We start from the raw sequence: 24,272 nt of genomic DNA on the forward strand, positions 1-24,272 counted from the left end.
GCATTGCAGGTTCCCTTGGGGAATCAGCACTGGCAGGGACACGGGAATACAAGGGGGAGGGGATGCGGATGTGGGACAGGATGGGGAGGAGGCTGGGGTGGAACAAGGAACGGGAACTGTAATTATTGTAAGCTACCGGGGCACTGGAAGAGGGAATGCCCCCTGCTTCCACGAGGGGCTCCTTGGCAGGATCAGCTGGAGACCGGTTCCTCCTTTCCCCCTAACGCTCCCCAGGACTTTGCCAATCCCCAGTGACTAGAGGCGGAGATTTTGGGAGCCGTGGGAGAGTTGGAATGGGATCTTGGATTGCAGTCGCAAATTTGCTTGAAAATCGGGGAACGGTCTGTGCCCTTTTTGGTGGATATCGGAGCCACCCTTTCCACTTTAACTTTTGTTCCGGGCTCTCTTTCTAATATCTAGGTCTGGGTGCAGGGTATTGAGGGCAAGCCATGCCCGGCTCCCCTATCCTGCCCCATCCCTGTGGAGCTGGGTTCTTTAAAGTTGTCATATAGATTTGTTGTTATGCCAGAAGGCCCCGCTAAACTTTCTTGGGCAGAACGTGCTTAGCAAGCTGGGAGCCCACATATATTGTGCCCCCAAGGGGGTTCGCATGTCCGTCCCGGACTCGGCGGTTGCTTCTCTTATGGCGTCGGTTACCCCAATTCCCCATCTCCCCACAGAATTGTCCAGCGTTTCACCCAATTTGTGGAGCATGAGTTCCACCGATGTAGGCCTCCTTAAATCAGCCACTCCAGTCAGTCTGCAGGTGAGGGATGGGCCGCCTCCCTCTGTAAAACAATATCCTCCCTTGCCGAAGGAGGCGGAGGAAGGTATTTCCTTTCTTATCTCTAGCTACTTAACCCAGGAGGTCTTGGTTCCGTGCAGTTCTCCTTGTAATACTCCTATCCTTCCCGTGAAAAAGCCAAAACCGGGCCCGGATGGGCGCCCAGTTTATCGCTTCATTCAAGATCTGCGTGCAATAAATAGTTATGTCATAACCCCCCACCCAGTGGTCCCTGATCTGAGTACTATCCTGACACGGATTCCCCAGTCGGCTACTTGTTTCACGGTTGTAGACTTGTGTGTTGCATTTTTCAGTATTCCTTTGCACCCCAACTCACAATATCTGTTTGCGTTCACTTGGGGGGGGTCAGCAGCTAACCTGGACGCACCTTCCCCAAGGGTTCTCAGGCTCCCCCACTGTTTTGCCCAGCTCCTCTGTTCTAGTCCAATATATGTGGATGATTTGTTGATTCCTAGCTCTAACTATAATGCATGTTTAGCTGATTCTGTTACTCTGCTTACTGCATTAGTTAATAAGGGCCACCGTGCATGTCCATCCAAGCTGCAGCTGTGCCGAACCCAGGTGATCTATTTAGGTTTTGTGATTCGGCCTGGAGAGCGTTTACTCTCCCCTGATAGGGTGCAGGCAATCCAGGATTACCCGTGCCCGACTACAAAAAAGCAGTTGCGGGCTTTCCTGGGGGCTGCAGGGTTCTGCCAACCCTGGATAGTGGCCTTCGGGGAATTGGTGAAACAGTTAGTCCAGGCCACCACAACTTCTAACCCTGATCCTGTTCTCTGGACCCCGGAGATGGAAGCCGCTTTTGCGTCCACAAAGAAAGCCGTGATCTCTGCACCCGCCTTGGGACTCCAGGATTACAGTAAACCATTTTTTCTCTTCAGTCACGAGCAGCGGGGAGTGGCCAGCAGTGTCCTATTGCAGTACCTAGGGGATCGCCCACGCCCCATAGCTTACTATTCGGTACAGTTAGACCCTGTCATTCAGGGATCAGTCTCCTGTGTGTAGTCCATTGCCGCTGCACCCTTATGGTGGAACGGTCACGCCCTATTGTTCTCTAGCATCCTTTGACTGGGTCTCCCACAAGGTTGAGGTTCTCTTAAAACAGCATACAATGCAGGCGATGACTCCGCAGTGGGCACACAAATATAAGCAGATTCTGCTGGCCGCTGACATCATCACCCTTTGCCGCTGCAATGTCCTCAACCCTGCTACACTGACACCCCTCCTGGAGGATGGCACGCCTCACCATGTATGTATGGACGTCATTGCTGACAGCGGTAAGCCTCGCCTGGATTTACGCGACCTCCCTCTGAAAAACCTGGACCTGTCCCTTTTTACCGATGGCTCCTCCTATTTGGAGGCCAAGCGGGTATCCGGCTATTCCGTCACTACTCAGACAACTGTTGTAGAAGCAGCCCCCCTTCCACCTTCCTTTAGTGCTCAGGGTGCGGAATTGCACGCTCTTACTAGGGCTTGCTTGTTGTCTGTTGGGAAATCTGTTACTGTTTATACAGACTCTAGATATGTCTTCAGGATTTGCCATGCTACGGGCCAGCTCTGGAAACAGCGAGGGTTTCTAAGGCACTAAGATTGCAAATGGCCCTTTAATCTCTGCACTGTTGGGAGCCATTCAAGGTCCTCTCGAACTGGCTGTTGTCCACTGTTATGCTCACCAGCAGTCTGAGAATCCTGTCTCTCAAGGTAATGCCTTGGCTGATGCGGCTGCAAAGACTGCTGCCCTTCAGCCCCTCCCGGTGTCAGCAACTCTTCTTCTGGATACGTCCTTCCCGCCGACGGACTGGACACACTTGTATGCTGATGTGCCGCCTGACGAGCTCCAGGACTGGAAACGTTGGGAAGGCTCTGAAAGCGTCGATAAGGTTTGGCGAATCGGGAACAAACGTATTCTCCCCCGTTGCTATCTGCTCTCGGCCACCCACTATTTTCATTCTTTGGGTCATGCCGGCATTCAGGCCACTGCAGCTGCTATTCTTAAAGGTTGGGCAGCTCCTCATGTCTATCCGGTGGTGAAGCAAGTTCTTGGCTCCTGCTCTACTTGCCTGGCCTTCTCTGCTCGGTCTCAGCTCAATGCCAACACTAGGGCAGGGGAGACCTTGGGCTAACTTCCCATTTCAGCAATTACAGATAGACTATGCAGAAATGCCTAAAAGCTCGGGGTTTCGCCACCTCCTTTTAATAGGAGATCAACTTTCCGGATGGCCCGAAGCAATACCAACCAGAAAAGCAGATGCCAGATCTGTGCTAAAATTTCTGCTGAAAGACATTGTGCCCAGATTTGGAGTCCCTGAAGTCATCGACTCGGACCAAGGATCACACTTCACTGCAAAGATTTTAGAGGAGCTGTACCGGTGCCTGGGGATTGCGCAACAACTCCACACCCCTTACCACCCCCAGTTGGCAGGGCTGGTGGAGCGCATGAAGACGATGGTAGTAAAGTTTTGCAAAGAGACTGGACTGAAGTGGCCAGAGGTTTTGCCCATAGTCCTGTGGCACATAAGGTGGGCCCCACGCATGCCCCTGGGCTTGTCCCCATTCGAGGTATTGTTTGGGAGGCCGACTTTGATTCCGGGAACCTATGTTCCCGCTCACACTAGCCTCTTGGATGGAGATGAGACCTTGGCCAGGTATGTAGCCAGATTACAAATAGAGCTCAGTAACAACCAGTCTGCGGCTCAATTGTTTCAAACCGCGCCATTGGGGTTATAGGTTCATCCCTTCAAACCAGGGGATTAGGTGGTGGTAAAAAAATTCCCCCATACAGACCCCTTGGAACCCCGATGGGAGGGGGCCGTACCAGGTTCTGTTATGTACTTATTCTGCTTTAAAAGTTGCAGGTAGAAGTTCCTGGATCCATCAGAGCTACGCTAAGTTGGAGCAGGGACCCGCGCCTGGGCCCGACGAGCTGCCCTGGGAATGAACACCACTGGCAGTCCCTGGGCTGAACTCCCCAACTATTGGGATCTCGAGACTCCATCAGGACTCCTTGTTTTCTTGTTACCTGGACTTATATTTGTTGTCCTGTTTTTTGCGTGGTATACGGGAAGATGCAAATACTGGTATGGGTGGCCTGTGGAATCCCCTCTCTATTCCCGAGTTTGGTACACGGATGGGAAGGCAACAGCTTCCTGGATTTAACCCATGCTATAGCACCGGGGGTTAACCGAACGCAGTGTTGGGTCTGTAGTCATACCCCCACCTACATAGGTCAGGGAATCCCATTGGTAGGGGTGCCTATCCCGCTCAACCGAACCCTCCAGGCCGGATTATGGACAAACGCTCCATTTATCTGGAATGTTACAATCCAAACTTGGTCTATTGATATGGTGGCCCAGGGTAGTTATGCTTTGTGTGTGTCATGACGTAAAAATTTCAAAAATACCGTTTTTGTGGGTAACTGTGTAGGGTGCAATGATACCACCCACATTAGCTCTAGCGCGGCAAGTTCACTCAAGTATTCCAGGGCGCCGTGGCCAGTCCCTGAGGGATCAGGCTGGTTCTGGTTGTGCAACCACACGGCTTATAAGGTCCTCCCAGCAGGTTGGTGTGGTACATGCACCTTAGGAGCCATAGTACCCGCTGTTGCAGTACACCAGACCCTGGCCCACGGGGAAATTCAGAACCTGGTATGGAGGAACCGACGAAATGTCCCATTAAACCCTCTCTCTGAACGGCCTACAGGCTTTCACTCCTTTGTTCGTTGGTTTTTGCCCTGGGTGGGGGTGAGTGAATTAGAAAAGGCTATAGTTAATATTTCTGTAGCCTTAGAATTAATGGCAAATGCCACAGCAAACGCTTTATCTACCCTTCAAATCGAGGTGACTCAGTTATCTCAGACCACACGGCAGAACCGCTTAGCCTTGGATTATCTCCTTGCAAATGGGGGGGGGGGGGGGAAGGCAGTTTGTGCTCTTGTTAACTCAAGCTTTTGTGTCTTTGTGAATCAACACTGCAGGGTGGAAACCGATATCCACACCCTTATGCAGCAGGTCACCTCGCTTCATTGTGTCACCCTTGCCGAAACCAGAACCAGATTCCATGAGCCTGGAGCCGGCTCACCTCCTGGCTTCCAGACTTGGGGGCTTGGGGAAGGCGTATTTTGTACCTCATTCTTACGGCTGTTTCTGTTTTTGTATTATTCTTTGTATGCCTACAATGCTGTAGTATGTGCTGCCGGCAAATTTTAATCTTGCATCGAGGTTATTCTGCCCCGGTATAGTTTACTGACGTACATAAGAAAAGAAGGGACTGTTAGGGGAAATCAACTTAGTTAGCACATGTGACTCCATTTTGGGTTTCCTGTTGGCCACTAACTAGAAGCGAGCACATCACATACCAAGGTGGACAGCTGGACAGTTTCAAGATAAGGGAAACAAAGGAGACAGGAACCAGACAACATGCATGAAATAGTTGCCGCTTCAGCGTTTTTGCAGGGGGAACGTGGCTGCAGGGGATTGGTGATAGGTAAGGAGAAGCCCCGTTTATTGGTTTAGTCTCCCCGAGGCACACAGGCAGGATGTTTTGCCAACAGTATATAATCTTTGTGTAACCTGTAATCGGGGTCCCGTTCTGTTTAACGGAGCAGTACCATGCCCGAGCGTAATAAACCTACAAACTTTGAGACACTCTGCAGTCTGTCTTCATTTGGTTGCCTCAGCCTAGAAACGAACCGTACGTGTCCTAACTGGAATAGTTCGTAACAACTGGCAAACCATCCTAGTGTAGATATAGCTTATACCAACAAAAAAGCCCTTTTGACAGTATACTGGTGTGTGACAGTATACTGCATATACTGGTGTGGCCCGCAAAATAAACCACATTGGCAAAAGTACTTATATTTTGGTATAACTGAATCTACAATAGGACTTTTGTCAGGAAAAAAAAAAAGACACCCACCCCTCTCACACACAAAAAGTCACAACCTTAACCAACATTACTATACCAGCAAAAGTTTTAGTGTAATCCTGGCCCTAGACTTCAAGACAGAGACCACCTTTTACTCTGTGTTTGTTGTGTGCCTATCACAATGGCACCCTAATCCTGACAGACGTCTAGGCACTACCCTAATAAAAATAAATTGACAATAATAATAAATTCAGCTACTTTTCAAAAATTATTTTCATTCCAAGGTAAAGTCTCTCAGTCAAATATGACCACTCAGATCTCTTTAAGGTAAGGTTTCAGAGTAACAGCCGTGTTAGTCTGTATTCGCAAAAAGAAAAGGAGTACTTGTGGCACCTTAGAGACTAACAAATTTATTTGAGCATAAGCTTTCATGAGCTACAGCTCACTTCATTGGATGCATTCAGATAACCTTCTCAACTGGAGGATGGCTTCCACAATAAAATGTGGAAGATCTAACTTGTCTTTTCTTTTTTAAATTGTAAAATGCATTTCTCTAACAGTAATCTCAGTTTATTTTAATACAAAATTCCTCTTTGTTAGATGACGGAATTTAGCTCTAATCCTATTTTGGATGAAAGACGTAACACAGACATTTAGGGCCTGGCTACACTAGAAACTTCAAAGCGCTGTCAGAGGAGCGCTCCCATAGCAGCGCTTTGAAGTGTGAGTATGGTTGCGCGCGAGCGCTGGGAGAGCTCGCTCCCAGCGCTCCTGGTAATCCACCTCCACGAGGGGATTAGCTTCAAGCGCTCTGAGCCTGTTTACACTAGCGCTTTAAAGCGCTCTGATTTGCTGCGCTTGGGGTGATTTTTCACCCCCTTGAGCCACCAAATTAGAGCACTATAAAATGTAGAGTGTAGCCAAGCCCTTAGTAAACTTGGCTAACAGGTCTGTTTGTTAACTCAGTATACTAAAGGGATTCAAAACGCATTCTCAGCTATGTCCTACTTTACGCTAGCCTTCCACTCATCACTCATAAGGAATTGGGGCTTAACTATTAAGCAACAGAAGGAATCCTGTGTAGACACTCATGATAATCAGTTTCTTTTAGCTATCATACCTTAAAGAGTGGTTTAACACTCAATAGACAGTAGTCTGAAAATTTATTAGAACACGCCTATTTGCCAACATAATTCATTCAAAATACAGCACTAAAGTCGAATTTTCACCAGCTTGTCGCTCCCCATGCCGTAACCCCTTCAGCCCTTTGCAATGGCAACTTTCTGTCAGGCACCATACCTATAGGTTTCTTCAAGTTGTAATTCTGTGAAATTTCAATACTTTGAAAAAGCTATTTTTTTCTACCTAGTCAGTTAAGTATTCCAAATGCAGATAAGACTGAATTTCAGAAAGTCTTACACATATACTTCACTTTACCCATGAGTAAATCCCATGTGCTTCATAAGAACTACTCATATAAACAAAGCTAAGCATCTGCAGGGATCAGGACCTTAAGCTTGCTCTTCACCATTTATAGTGACTTACTGTTCTACATTTCACTCACAGCATACAGTGAAAATAAGTCTTATGAACTTCATCTTCATATCCGCTCAAATCCAGTTTCTAGTAGTCATGCACTGACATGAAGTTGCAAAATTTGGCTTACTAACATTGAATGGGAATGCTTCAATCCAAATAAAATTTTCAGTGAAAGTTTTTTTTTTTAAAGTCATTACAAGTTTTCTATTAATATTAAGTTTTTCAAACCCACCCCCAATCCCTACTAACATAACCAACATTTGTACTTAAATACCTGAAAGTATCCCTTAAAATGTTTAATATTTTCCTCAGTATGTTAAGCTGAGGAATTGAACTATTTCAAATCAATACGTACAGAGTCTGTTGTTGCAGTTACCTGCCTACTGCAGTATGTATTAAAAAAGTAAAACTCAGATGATCACTAACTGCTCATTATTATTATTTCCCAACACTTGAAAATGTTATTTTTAGAACAGAAGAAGAGTACTAAAAGAGCATTTTCTTCCAATATTTTGGGAATGTTACCTAAATGGGGAAGACGTTCTGCAACCAAGATTTGTAACCAGCATTCTTCCAAATTAAGTGAGAGTTAACTATGAATTTCACATGATCCCAAATATTCATACTTGTTTGTAAATCACATAGCATATAGTGTTGTAACAAATAATCATGACTAACTTCACACTAGTTAGTCTTTCCACAATCTTGAAACTTTATTTTCAAGATATCCCCCCATTTTCTGCTGATTTCTCTCAGTTGCTTATGTATGGAAACACAGGCAATCAAACTTTTCTTTGTTTTTCGGGGTCATCAACATTCAACACAAACTAGAATCCTTAAAAGTGTGAGGAAATTAAACAAACAAGAACACCACGAAGTTAAAGCAGAACTGTGGGAAGAGGATGGTGGCAATCTCAAAGATACTCTTCAGTTAAACAATGGCGCTACACAGAAGAATCACACTATGAAAAGTTTCACGGAAATAATTAATCATTCCATTGAATTTTGCCAGTGGAAAGCATGTGACATTATGTACATAATTAAGCTGCAGTTATAGAGTAGGATGGAATCAAAGGAAGATGCAACAGTGAATAGACAAGTGTGTAATTATATTACATTAATGCCTATGTTAAATGCCTTTTTTGTTTTAGTCTTCACCAAGAAGGTTAGAACTGATCAGACTACTCACATAGTGACTATCAGTGGAAATGGAATAGGATCTGAGGCTATAATAGTGAAACAACAAGTTAAGAATTACTTAGGCTATGTATACACTAGCACTTTTGTTGGTATAACTTATGTCACTCAGGGGTGTTAAACCCCCACCCCCACCCCTCTAAGCAACATACGTGACACTACCAGAAGTGTCGGTATAGATAGCTCTGTGCCGGCAGCAGACTCATTCCCGACAATATTGCTACGCCGCTCGATGGGGGTGGTTTAATTATGTCAACAGGAGCTATGCCTCTGTAAGGTGTCTAGTGTAGACATGGCCTTAGACAAGTTAGAGATCTTCAAATTGGCAGGACCTGACGAAATACATTGTAGAACACTTAAGGAACTGGCTAAGATCTCTGAGCCATTAGCAATTATCTTTGAGAACTCATGGAGGACAGGAGAGAACCTGGAGGACAGGACAGGGTAGGGCAAACATAGTACCTATCTATAAAAAGGGGACTAAGGACTGCCCAGAGAATTATAGACAGTCAACTTAACTTTGGAACCCAGAAAGATAATGGAGCAACTAATTAAATAATTAATTTGTAAGCACCTAGAAGATGTTAAGTAACAGTCAACAAGGATTTGTCAAGAACAAATATCAAACCAACTGAATATCCTGCCTTAACAGGGTAACAAGCCTTGTGGTTGGGGGAAAGCAGTAGATGTGATGTATCTCAACCTTAGTAAGTCCTTTGTTTATGGAATGGTCACGTGAAACAGTATCAAACAATATAGCCCAGAACAGTGTTTCTCAAATGTGGCCACCATGGCCTTTTCTTGTAGCCGCAGCCACAGCCACTGGGCTGTGATTGCGGGGGAGGGGAGCCAGGACGCAAAGCAGCGGCCCCTCTCGCTGGGCTGCCAGCAGTGGCTGGGCCCTGCCTCCCTCCAGACACACACACACTTGAGGTGCAGGCAACTAGTGAATTCCCCACTTTCCCAGGGGTAGGGGAGGCAGGCAGGCAGGCTTCGGCCACAGGGCTTTGGGCTGGCAGGCTCTGGTTCCAGGATCCGGACCCAGACTTGCTACCCCTGCCATCGTACCTGGGCCCCACTGCCTCCCTGCCCACCTCCCCATCCAGGGCTTAATTTGTCCCAGGGCTTGCTGAGGCCGAGTAAGTCTGCTGTGAGAAGTGATATTAACAAACATACAAATATCACTTTTCACAGCAGAAGACTTACTAGCTGGCAAGTCTTGCAGGGGTGGGGTGGGGAAGCGCAACTGAAAAAAGAAAAAGAAACAAAAAAATACAAGAACATGCAAAGTGCCTTTTTGTGTTTCTAGTCTGTTTAGCTCCTGTAAAGAATAAAGACAACTATAAATTACTGAGTCTGAAAAAAACCCTACATAAATAAATTACAAGGATTTGGACATATATATATATATATATATATATATATATGCGCATATTTATTTGTTTTTCCTAAAGTTTATTAAGTATTTTAGGAAAAATGGTCAGAGCGGCCACCAGCAAGAGTTGGTGGCCGCACTATGAGGCCACCAAAAAATTTGTTGAGAGACCCCCCTGGCCTAGAGGAACTACTCTAAGGTGGGTGCACAACTGGCTGGAAAACTATACTCAGAGTAGTTATCAATGGTTCACAGTCAAGCTGAAAAGGCATATCAAGTGAGATCTCAAAAGGATCTGTCCTGAGTCCGGTTCTATTCAACATCGTCATAAAATTATTTGGATAACAGCATAGGAGTACATTTATAAAATCTGCAGACAATATCAAGCTTAGAGAGGTTACAAGTGCTGTGGAGGACAGGATCAGAATTCGTAACAAAGTGGAGAAATGGGATGTAATTAAATAAGGACAAATGCAAAGTGCTACACTTAGGAAGGAACAATCAATTGCACAAATACAAAATGAAAAATGAATGCCTAGGAAGTAGTACTGAAGAAAACGATCTAGGGTTATACTGGATCACAAACTAAATGAGTCAATAATATTACACTATGACCAAAAAAGCAAACATCATTTTGGAATGTGTCAGCAGGATTGTTATGAGCAAGACATGAGAAGTAATTCTTTCATTCTACTTAGCACTTAGAAGGCCTCAACTGGAACACTGTATCCAGTTCTGGGCTCCACACTTCAGGAAAGACATGAACAAACAGGAGGAAGTCCAGAGAACAGCAGTAAAAATTATTAAAGTCTAGAAAACATGATCTACAAGGAAGGATAGAAAAAACAAAACCAGTTTAACCTGGAGAAGAGAAGGAGGAGCAGGGGACATGACAACAGTCTTCCAGTATGTAAAAGATGGTTATAAAAAGAGAGAGTGATAAATTGTTCTCCTTAACCAATAAGGACAGGACAAGAAGTAATGGGCTTAACTTGCAATAAAGAGATTTAGGTTAGACATCAGGAGAAAAAATTCCTAACTGTAAAGGTAGTTAAGCAGTGGAACAAAATTACCTAGGGAGGTTGTGGAATCTGTGTCACTTGAGGTTTTTAAGAGTAAGTTCGACAAACAGCTGTCAGGGATGATCTAGATATTACTTTGTCCTGCCTCAGTGCAGGGGACTCACTAGACGACCTATCAAGGTTCCTTCCAGTCTTACATTTCTGTGATTATATTGGGAACAAATCATTACAAGGGGTTATGCAAAATCCAAGCGCATATAACTTGAAGAGATAAACACTAAATCTTGAAATAGAAAATCCAATTTATTTTGGTAATTAAGTTCATTACCTGCCAAAAAATGCAACTTTCATGTGTCTCCGTGAAAGCACCTCACCGATGTCTGCCAATTTGTTTTTATATGCCTGTATTTTCACCAGTTCTTCTTTAGTTGCTACATATTCAAGTTCTGGGTTCCTGTATGTTGCTATACATAAGAAAAGATTATTACAAAAGGAATCATGAGAACAATTTATGTTCTAAGGCATTAGCTATGGATCAACACTATGTTATTTAATATATGCCATCAAAGAGCTATCTACAATCTCTGATATTAGTCATTGTCATTTAACACTAACATTTAACATGCTCAAATAAATTGGTTAGTCTCTAAGGTGCCACAAGTACTCCTTTTTATTTAACATTGAGTCACACTAGTGAAACACAAAGTTGCTAATTGCATGTCATACACCTGCAGCATCTCTCTTTTCTAAAACATAAGAATTTAGAAACTGGAATAAGTCACAGCAACACACTGGACTAAATTTGCTAAGTCATTGGTATCACTTGTCTCCTGCTTTTTTGACCATTCCTTGTGATCCCCTCTCCTTCGGGGGGTGGGCAGGGCAGAGAAAGAGGAGGAATCAACCCCATCCCATAAACACTATTTATTTTGGAGCAGGTCTTCACTGCAGAGTTAACTTGGGTGTTTGGCACCGAGGATAGCCTAGCCCAGTTATCAGTAGCCACCCTTGAGTTACTGGGTCCATACTGGTGCTACACGCACTCCTATGTGTTGCTAGGACTTTCGGGGGGCATATCCCATAGTTCTTTGTGCTGCAGCAGGTTGATCTGTGCAAGGATTCTTTCCCAGTGAATTGTGGAAGAACTTGCTTCTCTTTCTGGGCATAAGGGGGGAAACCAGTCTTCCAGTGCTGTATTATCAGCACTTTAAGTGGTTTAGCATGCATACTCACTGCCAACTGACTGGATACCAGCCCGAGTGAAAGCCTTACTCCGGCTTTTGCCTACAGCCCTAGAAGAACCAGCTATCCCAGACGGCAAACATCACCAAACTCTGCTCAGAAGTTCGTATGTGGGAACAGGCAGAAGGTTAGGGGAAATACTTGAGTAAAAACCCAGATTAACTCTACAGTGATGACATACCCTCAGTGTTGGCTAGCACAAGTAGTTTAATTAAAGTCAATGGAAGCCACAGGTGCTTAACAGTTCTGAAAATCAGCTTTTATTTAGGTGCCTGTCTCTAGGCATCCAAGTTTGAAAGTGTAGGTTTAAGTGACATTTCCAAGATTATACAACAAATGAAGCTGAGCAGAGAATAAACTCTAGGTTTCCCAACTTGATGCACCACACCATCTTCCCTTGCAATACTTGTATATATCCTAAGACTCTGACACTGAAGAATGTATAACTACAATTAATGTATGTGTTACCATAGTACCCAAAGACCCAATAAGGATCAGGGACCCATTGTGCTATTTCTATACACGTACAAAGACACAAGGTCCCTGCCCCGAAGATGAAAACTAACCTTCAACAAAACTTGCTCCTTCAGTGACATACTCCAGCAGTTGGTTAAAGATAGCAGTAATTGTCTTTTTAGCCAGCACAAAGTGCTTCAGGGGAGAGGCAGTAGTTTCTGCCATTATGCAACTGTAAGAGAAATTATGTACAAATGACTGAAACACTCTCTAGAAATTACAAGTAGGAAACAACACATCTAGTTCCCTCTCAATTAAAGTAAGTGAAACATAAGTTTTAAAAACAAATACACCAACTTCAAAGTTAGTTGAAATCGGTTTTACTGTTCTTTAGGCTTTCTAATCTAGCAGCAATAGAAATAGCAGATTACGAAGAGAAAGAGAAAATTGTGATTTCTAAAATATCTTCTCTCCTGTCTTAGAAATACATACATTAATCTACTTTATTTGTTTACATAAAAGCTTATTTACATACATACCAGAAAGAAGTTATTAGATTTGGTTTGGTACAGCATAGTCAGTCAGCTCAACAAATAATTATTTCAGGTTGCTGGCTAGAACACACTTTTTTAAACACCTGGTTTGGTTACATCCACAGCGACCAGATTATCGAGAAACAGGTTTAGCTGGAACTGCATTTAAATACGGTACCTTAACTTTGTTCTGAGGCCTTGTAGCTAGAACCCTACAAGTGAAAGATTCACTAGTTCATCACCAATCCTAGCCTCCTAGATGCATATATGCCAGAACATCTTGTACCCCTTTTCCCCCCCGCAACGTGGCTGCACGAGCAAAGAGCTGAAAAAAATCAGGCCACATCTTCAAGACGTTTCCCCAGCTCCTTTCTTTCCTTATGCTCAAAAACATAAATAAATTCATGGGCCAATAACTGATAATACCTCGCTCACCTTGTCTCTTTAATGGGCCACTGTCAGAAAGTTTAAAAACCAACAGTGACGTTTTAGGACCTTAAAAACAAAAAAGAAAGGTTTCGCAGATCTTAAAACTCACGTTTCTCCTGCTTTGTCATCAGCTATGTAGACTTAAACTTCCCTCTGCAGGGTTTGCTGCTCTGTGCAAAGGGCAGGGCAGCCACTTGATGAAAACGACTAGAAACAGCAGGGTAAGTGACTAGCTTCTCCCCTCTGCCCGTGGAGGGGGAATGCACAGCGGGACAAGCCGGGACACGAATAATCCGCTCGCTGCTAGCCCCGAGTTACACCAGGCTACGAGCCCGGGGCAGGGAGCCACGGACGCAGCCGACCCCAGGACCGGGAGAGCGGAAAAAGGCGGGGTTCCCACCGCCCCGGACAGGAAAGTGACCGACTGGCGGGAGCGGGTGTCCTAAGGCGCACGGGGCCCGGCGCCTGGCCAGAGCCGCTCACTGCCGGACGGGGCACGAGGGGAGGTCGCGGTGCCCCGTGTCCCTACCACCACCTGCTCCCCGCAGCCCACTTACAGCGCCCCGGGCTCGCTCGCTCCCCCGTTACCCAGCAACCGCTGCGCGCTGCGGCCGCCCCACCGCACCTCCTTGCTCCTCACCCCGTGCGCGGGGGCGGGGGCGGACATCACTTCCGCTTCCTCTGCCCTGAGCGTGCCCCCCGCGGTAGGCCGGGGTCGCCATCTTTAACGAGGGCAGGGGGGGCCTGAGGACGAGCGGAAGTGACGCCTAAGGGAGTCGCTGTCTTTGTTGAAGGCAAACTCCCTCCGAGAAAGCCTCAGCACCGTCTGTACGGAGGGTCACGGAAGGAGATGGAGGCTCCTTTCTTCATTTAAAATGGAGGCTAGTGACCCACCCTCCACCTAGCTCCCGCCAGGGGAGGAGGTTTTAGCACCGTAACACTCCTTTCACCCTCCCACCCCCTGGGCTGCATCACTCCCTCCTTCTCACAGCAGAGTCTGGCCCATGCCACCCGAGCTGGCCCCTGGGGCGGTAACAGACTTGCCCAGCCCGCAGCCCTACCTCAGCTCCAGTGACCTCGCTCCCTCCCCCAGCCATGGCTCTGCACACCAAGCCCCCCGCTGACCACCACATCCAGGGCGATCGCTGCATGCTGCAATAAGACTCGGTGTTTGATTCTAGACGCGGGGTTCTCAAACTTTTTTTTGGCCCCGCGGACCACTTGCAAATCGCTGAGGGTCTTGGGGCACCACTGAATGATCTTTCCAAATGTTGTTTGTACCGTTAGCTAACTCTTATAAAGGGGTTTGGATAAGAGCCCTCTATAAAAAAAATAACTTTTTTTGCTCTACAAATAAAAGCACGCATCTCATATTTTAATATCAGTAGTCTTACCTTTCTAATACAATGGATGTGCCCTCTCTCCCCTGCTGCGACAGCCCCGGACCTGGGGCTGGGAAGGAGGGCTGTCTTTCCCCAGCAGCCACAGCCCTAGGGCTGGGGAAAGTCGGCTCTTTCTCTGGCCCTGCACATCCCAAATTCCCCGCACCCCCTCTTCTCACCTCACTGCCCCCTCCCCCCAACCCTTATTCCCCCCAAGGCCACCACTTCACCATACATGTGCATCTTCTCCAGGGTCCAGGCCCCTAATTAGTGGAGCCACGCCTGTGCGGCTCCACTAATTAGGCAGGTGGCCCTTCATTCTCATGTTCAGCTGCCCAGGCGCACACCTTAGAGGGAACTATCTGCGGACCACCTGAATGGTGGTCTATGGACCACAGTTCAGAACCTCTGTTGTAGATCATAAGTTGTCTGCATCACTGCAGTAGTGCCAGCCCCAGAAGTTCAACACTCATCAGTCAGACTCCAAAAAAAAAAAGATGTGGTTTTTAAAAAATTGTTGTTTTAGGTCTGTCTTTTGATTTTTTGAACCCTCTCAGCCCACCCTGAGTTTATATGACAGCATTGCCAACCTTTGCAAACGTATTAAGCCAGGCAATTCTGGCGCTCGCTGCCTGCTTGACAGTGCAAAGCTTCCAGCTTCTTCTGAAACATTCCGATTAATTAATCTGCCTCTCTTCCCCACCTCTAAGTCCCTCTGCCAAGCAATTAATTATGCAATCCCCCATGTAAATTCTACCTCATCCCCACCTCATGCAGCACCTTGGGTTCTTTCTCCTTGCCCTCTCCCCCCCAAGGCCTGCAGAAGCATCCTCCTCTCTCTATTCGTAGGCCTTTGGAGTGTGTGCATAACTCCAGGGAGTTCTTCATCCCCTCCCCACTTCCCAGGACAGACACTGCAGAGATGGAGAGGGCAGTAAAGGAGAGAGCAGAGTGACCCATTGCACATGGAGCCAAGGGGGGGGGTTGGGGGGGGAGGTTGTGGAAAGAGAGAACATAGCTGCCCTGTCCTGGAGATATTGGATTTCTTCTGCTCCCTCCCACCTCCATTCCTTTAAGAATGTTGTCAGTTGCGCCCTCTCCCTGCTGCCCTTCGCAAATATCTTCTTGACTGCCCCAGGAGCCTGACAAGTGGGGACTGGGGAAGAACTGAACTCCAGGAGAGGGCTGGACCTTCTGGTGTCATCAGGAGATTGGCTCCAGCCCCAGAAGAAATCATTTTACTTGAAGAAATTATGGGAGCTGGTAACACTATTAATAGAGTTTAAGGCAAAAAGAGATCATTAATTAGATGATCTAATATGATCACCTATATATCACAGGCCATTACATTTCACCCAGTTAACCCTGTACTGAGACCAATAACTTGTCTGAATAAAGCACATCTTCCACAAATGCATCTGAAGATATCAAGATGACAAATCCACCATTTCTCTCTGTAATTTGTTTCAATCATTCATCACCTCCTCACTATTAAAAAAATGTCTAATTTCTAATATAAATGTCTGGCTTCAGCTTCCAGCCATTGGTTCTTGTGCAGCCTCTCTCTGCTAGATTCAAGGTCCTGTTCATACGTGGTATTTTCTCCCCCGGATGATACTTATACACTAATCAAGTCACCTCAATCTTCTTTTTGATCAATTAAACTGATTGAGCTCTTTAAATCTCCCACTGTTATTTTTTCCAGCCATCAAATAATTTTTGTGGCTCTTTTCTATTTTGAGCCTCTCCAATTTTTCAACATCCTTTTTAAAATATGGACACCAAAACTGGATGCAGTAGTCCATTATCGACCATACCAATGCCATATGCTGAGGTAAAATCTCCTTCCTGCTCATTACTCCCCTGATTTTACATCCAGTGATCACATTAGCCCTTTTTGCCACAGCATCACACTAGCTCATGATGAGGTGCTTGTCCACTATGATTCCTAAACCCTTTTCAGTCACTGCCTACCAAAATACAGTCCCCCATTCTGTAGGTATAGTCTGCATTTCTTGTTCCTAGGGGTATACATTTGTATTTAGCTGCATTAAAATGCATTTTGTTTGAATGAGCCCAAATTACTATGCAATCCAAGCAACTGTGTTTGTAACAATGTTGTCTGGGATGGTGGGGTGTTATTTATAATGCAAAATGCAAGACAGTACTCAAAAGCCTACTGGTGCATTGAGACCATTGCCTATCCTATCGACCAATATTGTCTCATCGATTCCTTGTACTCCCCAGTCTGCCTGTCTGTATCCACTTCTTGTCTCTTGAGTAATACTTAAGGATTGTAAACTCTTTGGGGCAAGGACCATCTTTTTGTTCTGTTGGTATAGTGCCTAGCACAATGGGTTACTGGTCCATAACTGGAGCTCCTAGGTGCCATGGTAATACAAATCATTTTTTTTCATCATAATAAGTAAAAAGCAAAATGACTTCATTAATTATTTACTTCATGTGGCACAAGATTGTTTACTTCATGTATTTTCAATAACTAACATTTAGCTTTGTTATCTCCTACAATTCTGAGATGATTGAAACCCGTATTCACTACAGTGACGTTGGTTAGGAATGTACGTGTGTGTGTGTAGGGGAAATCCTGTGACATTTCTATATCAGCAAAAGCTCTAGTGCAGTCACAGTTACACTGGGATAAAAATGCTTTTCCCAGCATACCTTATTTTTTCTCAGGAAAAATAGTATAAGCAATACCAGCAAAAGTACTCTTTTACCGGTATACGCTGCATCTACACTATGAAGATTTGCCAGTATAGCTAGAATGTTATAGTTATATCAGCAATCCTTTTCTAATGTACACTAGGCCTCAGGTTTTATACTCTAGTATTACCATACAACTAATGTAAACAAATCTTCAAAAAATTACATCACTGTGCATCTTTCTTAGCATACTGGTTTCATTTGTTCCGTATCTGTCCTGCTGACAATACGATAATCCCTTTAAAGTTGCTATTTTCCACCTTTCAAACGGACTTGTATCAATGACAAACTGAATATCCTAACTAGAAGTCTTCATCCAGATATCACTGAATTTTGTGCTGTTTAGATTTCATTTCACCTACTCCTACTCTTCCAAACTCCCAGTCCTTGCAATCTTAGAGAGAAAGCTAAAATGGAACTATAATAAAACATGTAAAACAAGCCACCCCTTTGGAATTCTACATACTATCAGCACCAGCCATAACTTAATCAAAGTCAGCCATACATATGAATGACAAATCCCAAAAACAATCTTCTCAAAGACTAAAGAGCACTGACAGGTCTTTACATTCTATACATCAACTCACAGACTGTAATGCAAACAACCAGCACTGAGGGTGTTCATGGAGAACATACACTGTTTACTGCAATATTGCCAATAGGGATGTATTTTATTGAGAGTCTTGTAATAATTAGTGTTTTTCTTAAAGCCCCAATCTTGGAGTTATGAGCTTTCATTTAAAAAATATTTTTAGCCCTCCTGGTTGAGGCGTTGGAATACACGACTTGTGTGTGACCAGAAGGAAGGGGATAAGAACCAGATATGTATTATTTTTAAGTCAATCTCAATTTTGGGGAGCTCAACTGAGGGTTTTTGAATGTTTTGATTTGGCAATACCATTACTCACAGACACAAACACGTCCTAGAGGTGTCACTCTAGTAGACAGGTGACCACATTAAAAAAAAAAATCACAACAGGATTTGGCACTCTTGTTTGCAGCCTCAAAAACACCAAAGACTAATGGGAACTTAATTCTCGTCTCACTCTTAGAGATGGTTTCTCTCGACCAGGGTTGAGGTAAACTGTGGGACCATGGGGGTAGCGAGGACTATCAGTCTCCAGGACCTCTAAGCTAGCTTTCATGAGCACTAAAGTCACTTCACACACTAAATTTATTCTCTTCTTCAAAACTCTGGACTTCCATTTTATAATGCACTTCGCATTTGATATATCAAACAGCTCCTTTTCAATCTGTAACTATCCTGTCATAATAAAACAGCTACAGATATATTATTCCCCTTCAGTTGGAAACTTGAATACTTTCCCCAACAGCTGCAAACATACTACTTAGCCTTTTGACTTCCCTACAGATACTAGTCTATTTATCTTACTATCTTCAATCACCATATTCTTCCTGCAGCCTGTAAATCTACTCACTAACTCTCCTAGTTTCTGCTCCTGTTGACCTATAATAGCACATCACCGGTTCGTGTTAACTTCCTTTCATCTTCTGAAAAATATTGAGATCAGAGTCAAATCTTTTACCTCTATTTTATTCCCTTGCTTATAAAATTTCCACCTAACAGGAGCTTGGATCTGCCTATCTAGTATGCATATGATCCTCATCAGTAGTATCCAAGAGCTTCATGGCCATTAACACTTCTGTGAGGCAGGTAAATTTTATCTCTATTTTACAAATGAGAAATTGATACCTGATATGCCCTGTGTAACTTGCCAAAGGACATCCAGGAGTCAGGAATTATCAAACCCAGGTCTCCCATGTCCCACTACAGTGCTCCATCCACTAGACTATCTTTCCTGGGTGATACAATGTTGCTCTGTACAAATGCACCCATTTCTTCCCCATCCCAGCAATCCTATGCACCTCTTCACATACCACACGCACATACCCCTTCCCCCATTCCCTGAAAGGTCCCACATCACAGTGGCTTCTCCTCAAGAGTTTATCAATGCCATTCTTTGAGTCAGTAAGATGAAATCAAAGAGAGTGACAGGCATTCTCTCCTCCAAGCTCCACCTCCAAGGATGAAACTGATTTCCCAAATCTGAACCGGGCACAAATTCTTATCTCCATTTTACGCTACCAGCAAGGTGAGTGGTATCCAAAATACCTCAATAGCCCATAAAAATATCACTGTTGTATTGAAACTGATTTAAGCAAGCCCATTAAAACATGAAATGGGATTTCTGTCATACACTCTAATAAAACCATGTTAATACAATAAAGTCAGGACAGGTCCAATTTATTCTTAACAGAGACTGCAGAAGCAAGTTAGGCATCTGACTTTAAAGTAAATTTAAAAAGTCACCCCAAAATCCCAGTGCATCCTGATTTAAAACCTGTATCATATTCTTTAACAAAAATAAAGATCTGTGATCACAGACAAAGCCAGTGTTATAAACTACATAGAGACCCTGACTATTTATTAATGTCTATCTTTACTCAAGTTACCAAGCACGTTCCTTCTAGGTATGCCAACTCCCTGCCACTACCAAGATATTTGAAAAGAAGTTGCATTCTCAAGCATATTTTGTAATTTATAGTTGAAACAATAGTATATAAGGGGAAATTTATTATGGAGTACTTGTTTTTTTTACAGGGTATCCAATCATAAATGTGTAATAGAAATCAGTATCATTTTAACAAACTTTGAAGGTGAATTTAAGGAATTCAGTGTCTAAATACATGCAAATATACCTTCTGAATAGCTAGTTGGTGTTGGTTTTTTAGGAATGGTACTTAAAGAAAAACTTCTAGAAATATTTCTAGAATGACATGTATTTGAGACAAGTAAGTTCTGTAGGTTGAAGAGGGCCAATTTTTATCTTTTAACTGTATAAATTCAGCATGTAAATCTTGCACAACTTTGTGCAGAACTAGTAACAAGGATCTCATTCTTACCACTGCAGAGAAATATTTTACACATGAACTGTATTTATACAAACTTACATTGGACAATTTCTTACATTACAAATTTACAATCAATACAGACAGAAACGTAAAGTCAACCATTTAGTTGCTGGCTATTTTACCCTTATAGCTTTCACATCTAAGCTCTCTCTCTCCTCTCATGCTACGTCTAAATATTGTTCAGGTCAGAAATATGGAATCGGAATGAATTTATAAGGAAGATAACATGAGGGTGGCAGTGTGCAATCTGAAACGGTTTGTGAGAAGTTTTCAAAATGACTATTTATAATATACCATAATAAAGATTTAGATACAGAAGAGAGGAATTTTAGAATTTCTGGAATTAGAGCACATTCCCTCAACCCTTTCAACAATGTAAAGCTAACTATAAATCTATGGTTCAGTCTTGCTATAACTGAAATCAATGGCATACCCCATTTTAATAAGAGTTTAATTAGCACCACAGACCTGCCAAACAAATCACTCCTTTGGGTATGTTCTTAGGTGGATCCCTAAGCAGCTTCCTTTCTCACTATCCCTTAGAATGTAATATAATCTCTATAGGCAACATTTGTCAGCTGGGTGCATCATAAGGAATAGAAACATGGGACGGCGGAGTGGCAGATAGATGGGAAAGAGATAGAAAAAAAGGGGGAGATCTGCGGCAGTTATGGGGAAAAATGCGACACTTGTCAGGGGAAGGGATAGCGGTGGGACAGTTCCACAGCTAAAAGCAAAGCTGGGATCAAACAGTTGACTGAGAAAGGACAGCACAGTGTGAATGTGGGGCTAGGGCAAGAACACTGGCTAAGAGAGGTCAAATTTAGGAATTTGTTATGGTGGAGGAAGTAGGAGGGCTTGTCAGTGTAGCAGGAGGAATATAGGGTTGGAGGCTTGTTAAGGGAAGTGCTAGATGGATGCTTGCAGCGAGGCCACTTTTTAGAGCATACATGTCTTCAGTAGCCCAGTGAACTTTACTGAGGATGAGTATACTCACTTAGCTGCTGAGGAGGTTAATGTGTGTTGGGGAATCCCATTGAGAACAAACACCGCTGTTTGCTAAAGTGTAACAGTAAATTAAGTACAGATTTAAAAGAGTGAAAATAGAAATGTGTTTTCTCTTCCATTTTTCTTATCCAGAAAGAGCTGCCTTCCTGTTCTTCATGTCAAACACACATACCACTACATGTTAGCAGATGGAATGACCTTTAAAATGGCTACTATACCATGCAACTCCCTCCACGTGACTGAACAATCATCTTTTAAATATAGTTGTTCCCTGCCCACCCAAGCTCTAACACCAGGAAATTCCCAAAAACAAACATACCAGTCATTAAACATGTTTTGTTGGGGAAAAAAAAAAAAAGTCAACCGGCATTACAATTATCCACTGTAGAATCTCTATTACAACTGTATTTAATATTACCATACAACACAATGGAAAATACATTTTAATTCTAATAAATTGACTACAGAAGAAAAAAACATCAAGCTGTCTCATGTATCTGAAGGTGACTTATAAGATCTTTTTCATTTCCAAACCTCATTAAGCAATTGGTACACTTATGAGGCAAGTCTGCTGAATGCCTGAAATCCAAATGAGTTTTAAGGTCTTCAATCTGTCCTGTTGAATATTCACAATATTGACACAAATAAATCCCTTCAGATAAATGAGAATTTAAATGCTTGCAATATTCCAACATACCTGAAAAGCCTTTCCCACAGTCGTCACAAACATGGGGGAATATTTTGGTGTGTTCAATCGCTACATGTCTGTTGACATTCGTATGTAGCCTACTCCTAAAGCCACACACTTGGCATACAAAGAAGTTTTTGCATTTGTCAAAGCTAATTTTGTTTATGAGGCTGTATTGTCCACATTCCTTGTTGCTATAGCTATCACTTAACTCTATTAATCTACATGCATGCTCATTCACCACATGGCTATGCAAGTCTTCTGGATCATTGGTTTCATGCTCACAAAACTGACACAGATACTGTTCATCACAGCTGTGTTCCTGGAAGTGCAGGTACAACTCACTGCTTGAGGAGAACTGCACATCACACTGCTCACACCAATAAAGATGGTCATTGAAATGAGTATCTGCTATGTGCTGACTGAGGTTCTCAAATATCACTGTTTTGTAGTCACAGTATTTACAGATGTAGGGATCTTCCTCATGTATTTTTACATGTTCAATCAGCAGAACTTTGCTGGAGAAACTCTCTTTACATACTCTGCAGACATTGGTATCTGTACATGTCTTATGTTTCAGGATCATATGCTGCTTTAAATCAGAGAAGTACTTGCTATTAAACTCACACAGCTCACACTTGTATAGGCCACTACTGTTTGCTCTCAGCAAAGGCCACTTCTGCTGAGCAGTGATATTCAAGGCCTGGTTCTTCTCAAAAAGTTTACAGCTTTCAACAGGTATTTCTTCAATGTCTTCAACTTCTAGCTTTTCAGGTGAAACAGTTTGCGTCTCTATATCATGAACTTCTACAGCATTAACTTCTGTAGTCGAAATTTCTATGGTTTGAATATCTATGGGTTTCTCCTCTTCAGTTGGACTGTCACCAAATATAGGAGACTCACACATGTCTTTATAAATTCCATTATTAGCACTTTTCTCTACAAGAGAAAATAAAAGATACGAGCCATAGTTTAAAAATAACAAAAACTAAAAGTTGCAGAAGGGTCGAAATATTGCTTTTCATCGCCTGTAGCAGTTTACAAAAGAAAAACGCTAACATTTTCCTCAAGCCACCAAAATCAAATTTCTTTTCAATAAGGAGACCAGCTAAATGAAACACCCTTACACGTTTAGATCTATAAATTTTCTTCATGATCAACATTTTCTATTACAGTTACATTGAAAGACAACACACACACACTTCCCCCAAATTCAAAGAAAGTTTTTCAATACCCATGAATTTCTGCAAATATACCTTTACAATTACCTTTCTTTTTTGGGTCTGTAAAGTGCAACCCCATGACATTCGACTGTGCCCCACTCCAATGAGATGTCCCGGCATGCACTGGGCTGCCATCATCATCAGTATCTAGGGTCTGTGCAGGAGCATGGAATCTACCTATGAGGATAAGGGAAGTCTGGTTTTCTTCTCTATATCCCAATGTTCTCTAAAAATTTCTTTGTAATATGATGGCACTGTGGACACAATGTAACCCACTAAATTCTACGATCAAAATACCCACCCCTACAACATTATGGCCTTCATCTTCTCTGTGCACTGGTAGCCAGACATGCAATGCTTTATCCTGATTCTGATGTAAGACTGCTGAAATCAAGATAAAGCACGTTGTATTGGGACCTGGTAGTCTCTGTAGGCTGCTTCTTCACATTTAGGAGAAGGGCAGCTACAATCAACTCTATGTCAATCCTGATCAAACTATACTCACATTATTTTTGTTTTATGTCATGCAGAAGATCAGTCCTTAGTGTCCAAAAATAATACAAGTGCACCCAGGGTTAATACTATCTAATAATGAAAATAGCATAGAGTCCTCTAGGTTTGAAAATTGAATCTTGATTGGCCAGCATAATTCAAAAAAGAAAACCAGACATTTTTAAGATTCCTAATGTTTAACCTTTCATGTTTATTAAACTTAATAGAGGGGATGCTCACTTTTCTCCCCAGTAGGTAAAAACAGCACACCTGACTTCCAATAAAAGTGCAAAATTAATTGTCCTCCATGTAATAGGGTAACTTTTGTCAGCTGATAAAAAACATTCTAACACAGCTGGG

The 24,272-nt window shown here is 43.3% G+C and overlaps 1 protein-coding gene across 1 annotated transcript in view; it reads right to left on the bottom strand.

Annotated features, from left to right (window-relative positions):
* The window catches only part of LOC140917150 (mitofusin-1-like), an 80,758-nt gene that overhangs the window by 51,409 nt on the left and 5,077 nt on the right, over positions 1-24,272 (bottom strand). The window contains 6 exon segments of the mRNA XM_073359322.2: positions 11,130-11,265; positions 12,610-12,731; positions 15,612-15,652; positions 15,654-15,757; positions 22,207-23,136; positions 23,466-23,597. Of these exon segments, the coding sequence (XP_073215423.1) occupies positions 11,130-11,265; positions 12,610-12,731; positions 15,612-15,652; positions 15,654-15,757; positions 22,207-23,136; positions 23,466-23,597 (1,465 nt within the window).

The sequence above is a fragment of the Lepidochelys kempii genome, chromosome 9 (genome assembly GCF_965140285.1).
Source record: "Lepidochelys kempii isolate rLepKem1 chromosome 9, rLepKem1.hap1, whole genome shotgun sequence".
In the NCBI taxonomy this organism is placed as follows: domain Eukaryota; kingdom Metazoa; phylum Chordata; order Testudines; family Cheloniidae; genus Lepidochelys; species Lepidochelys kempii.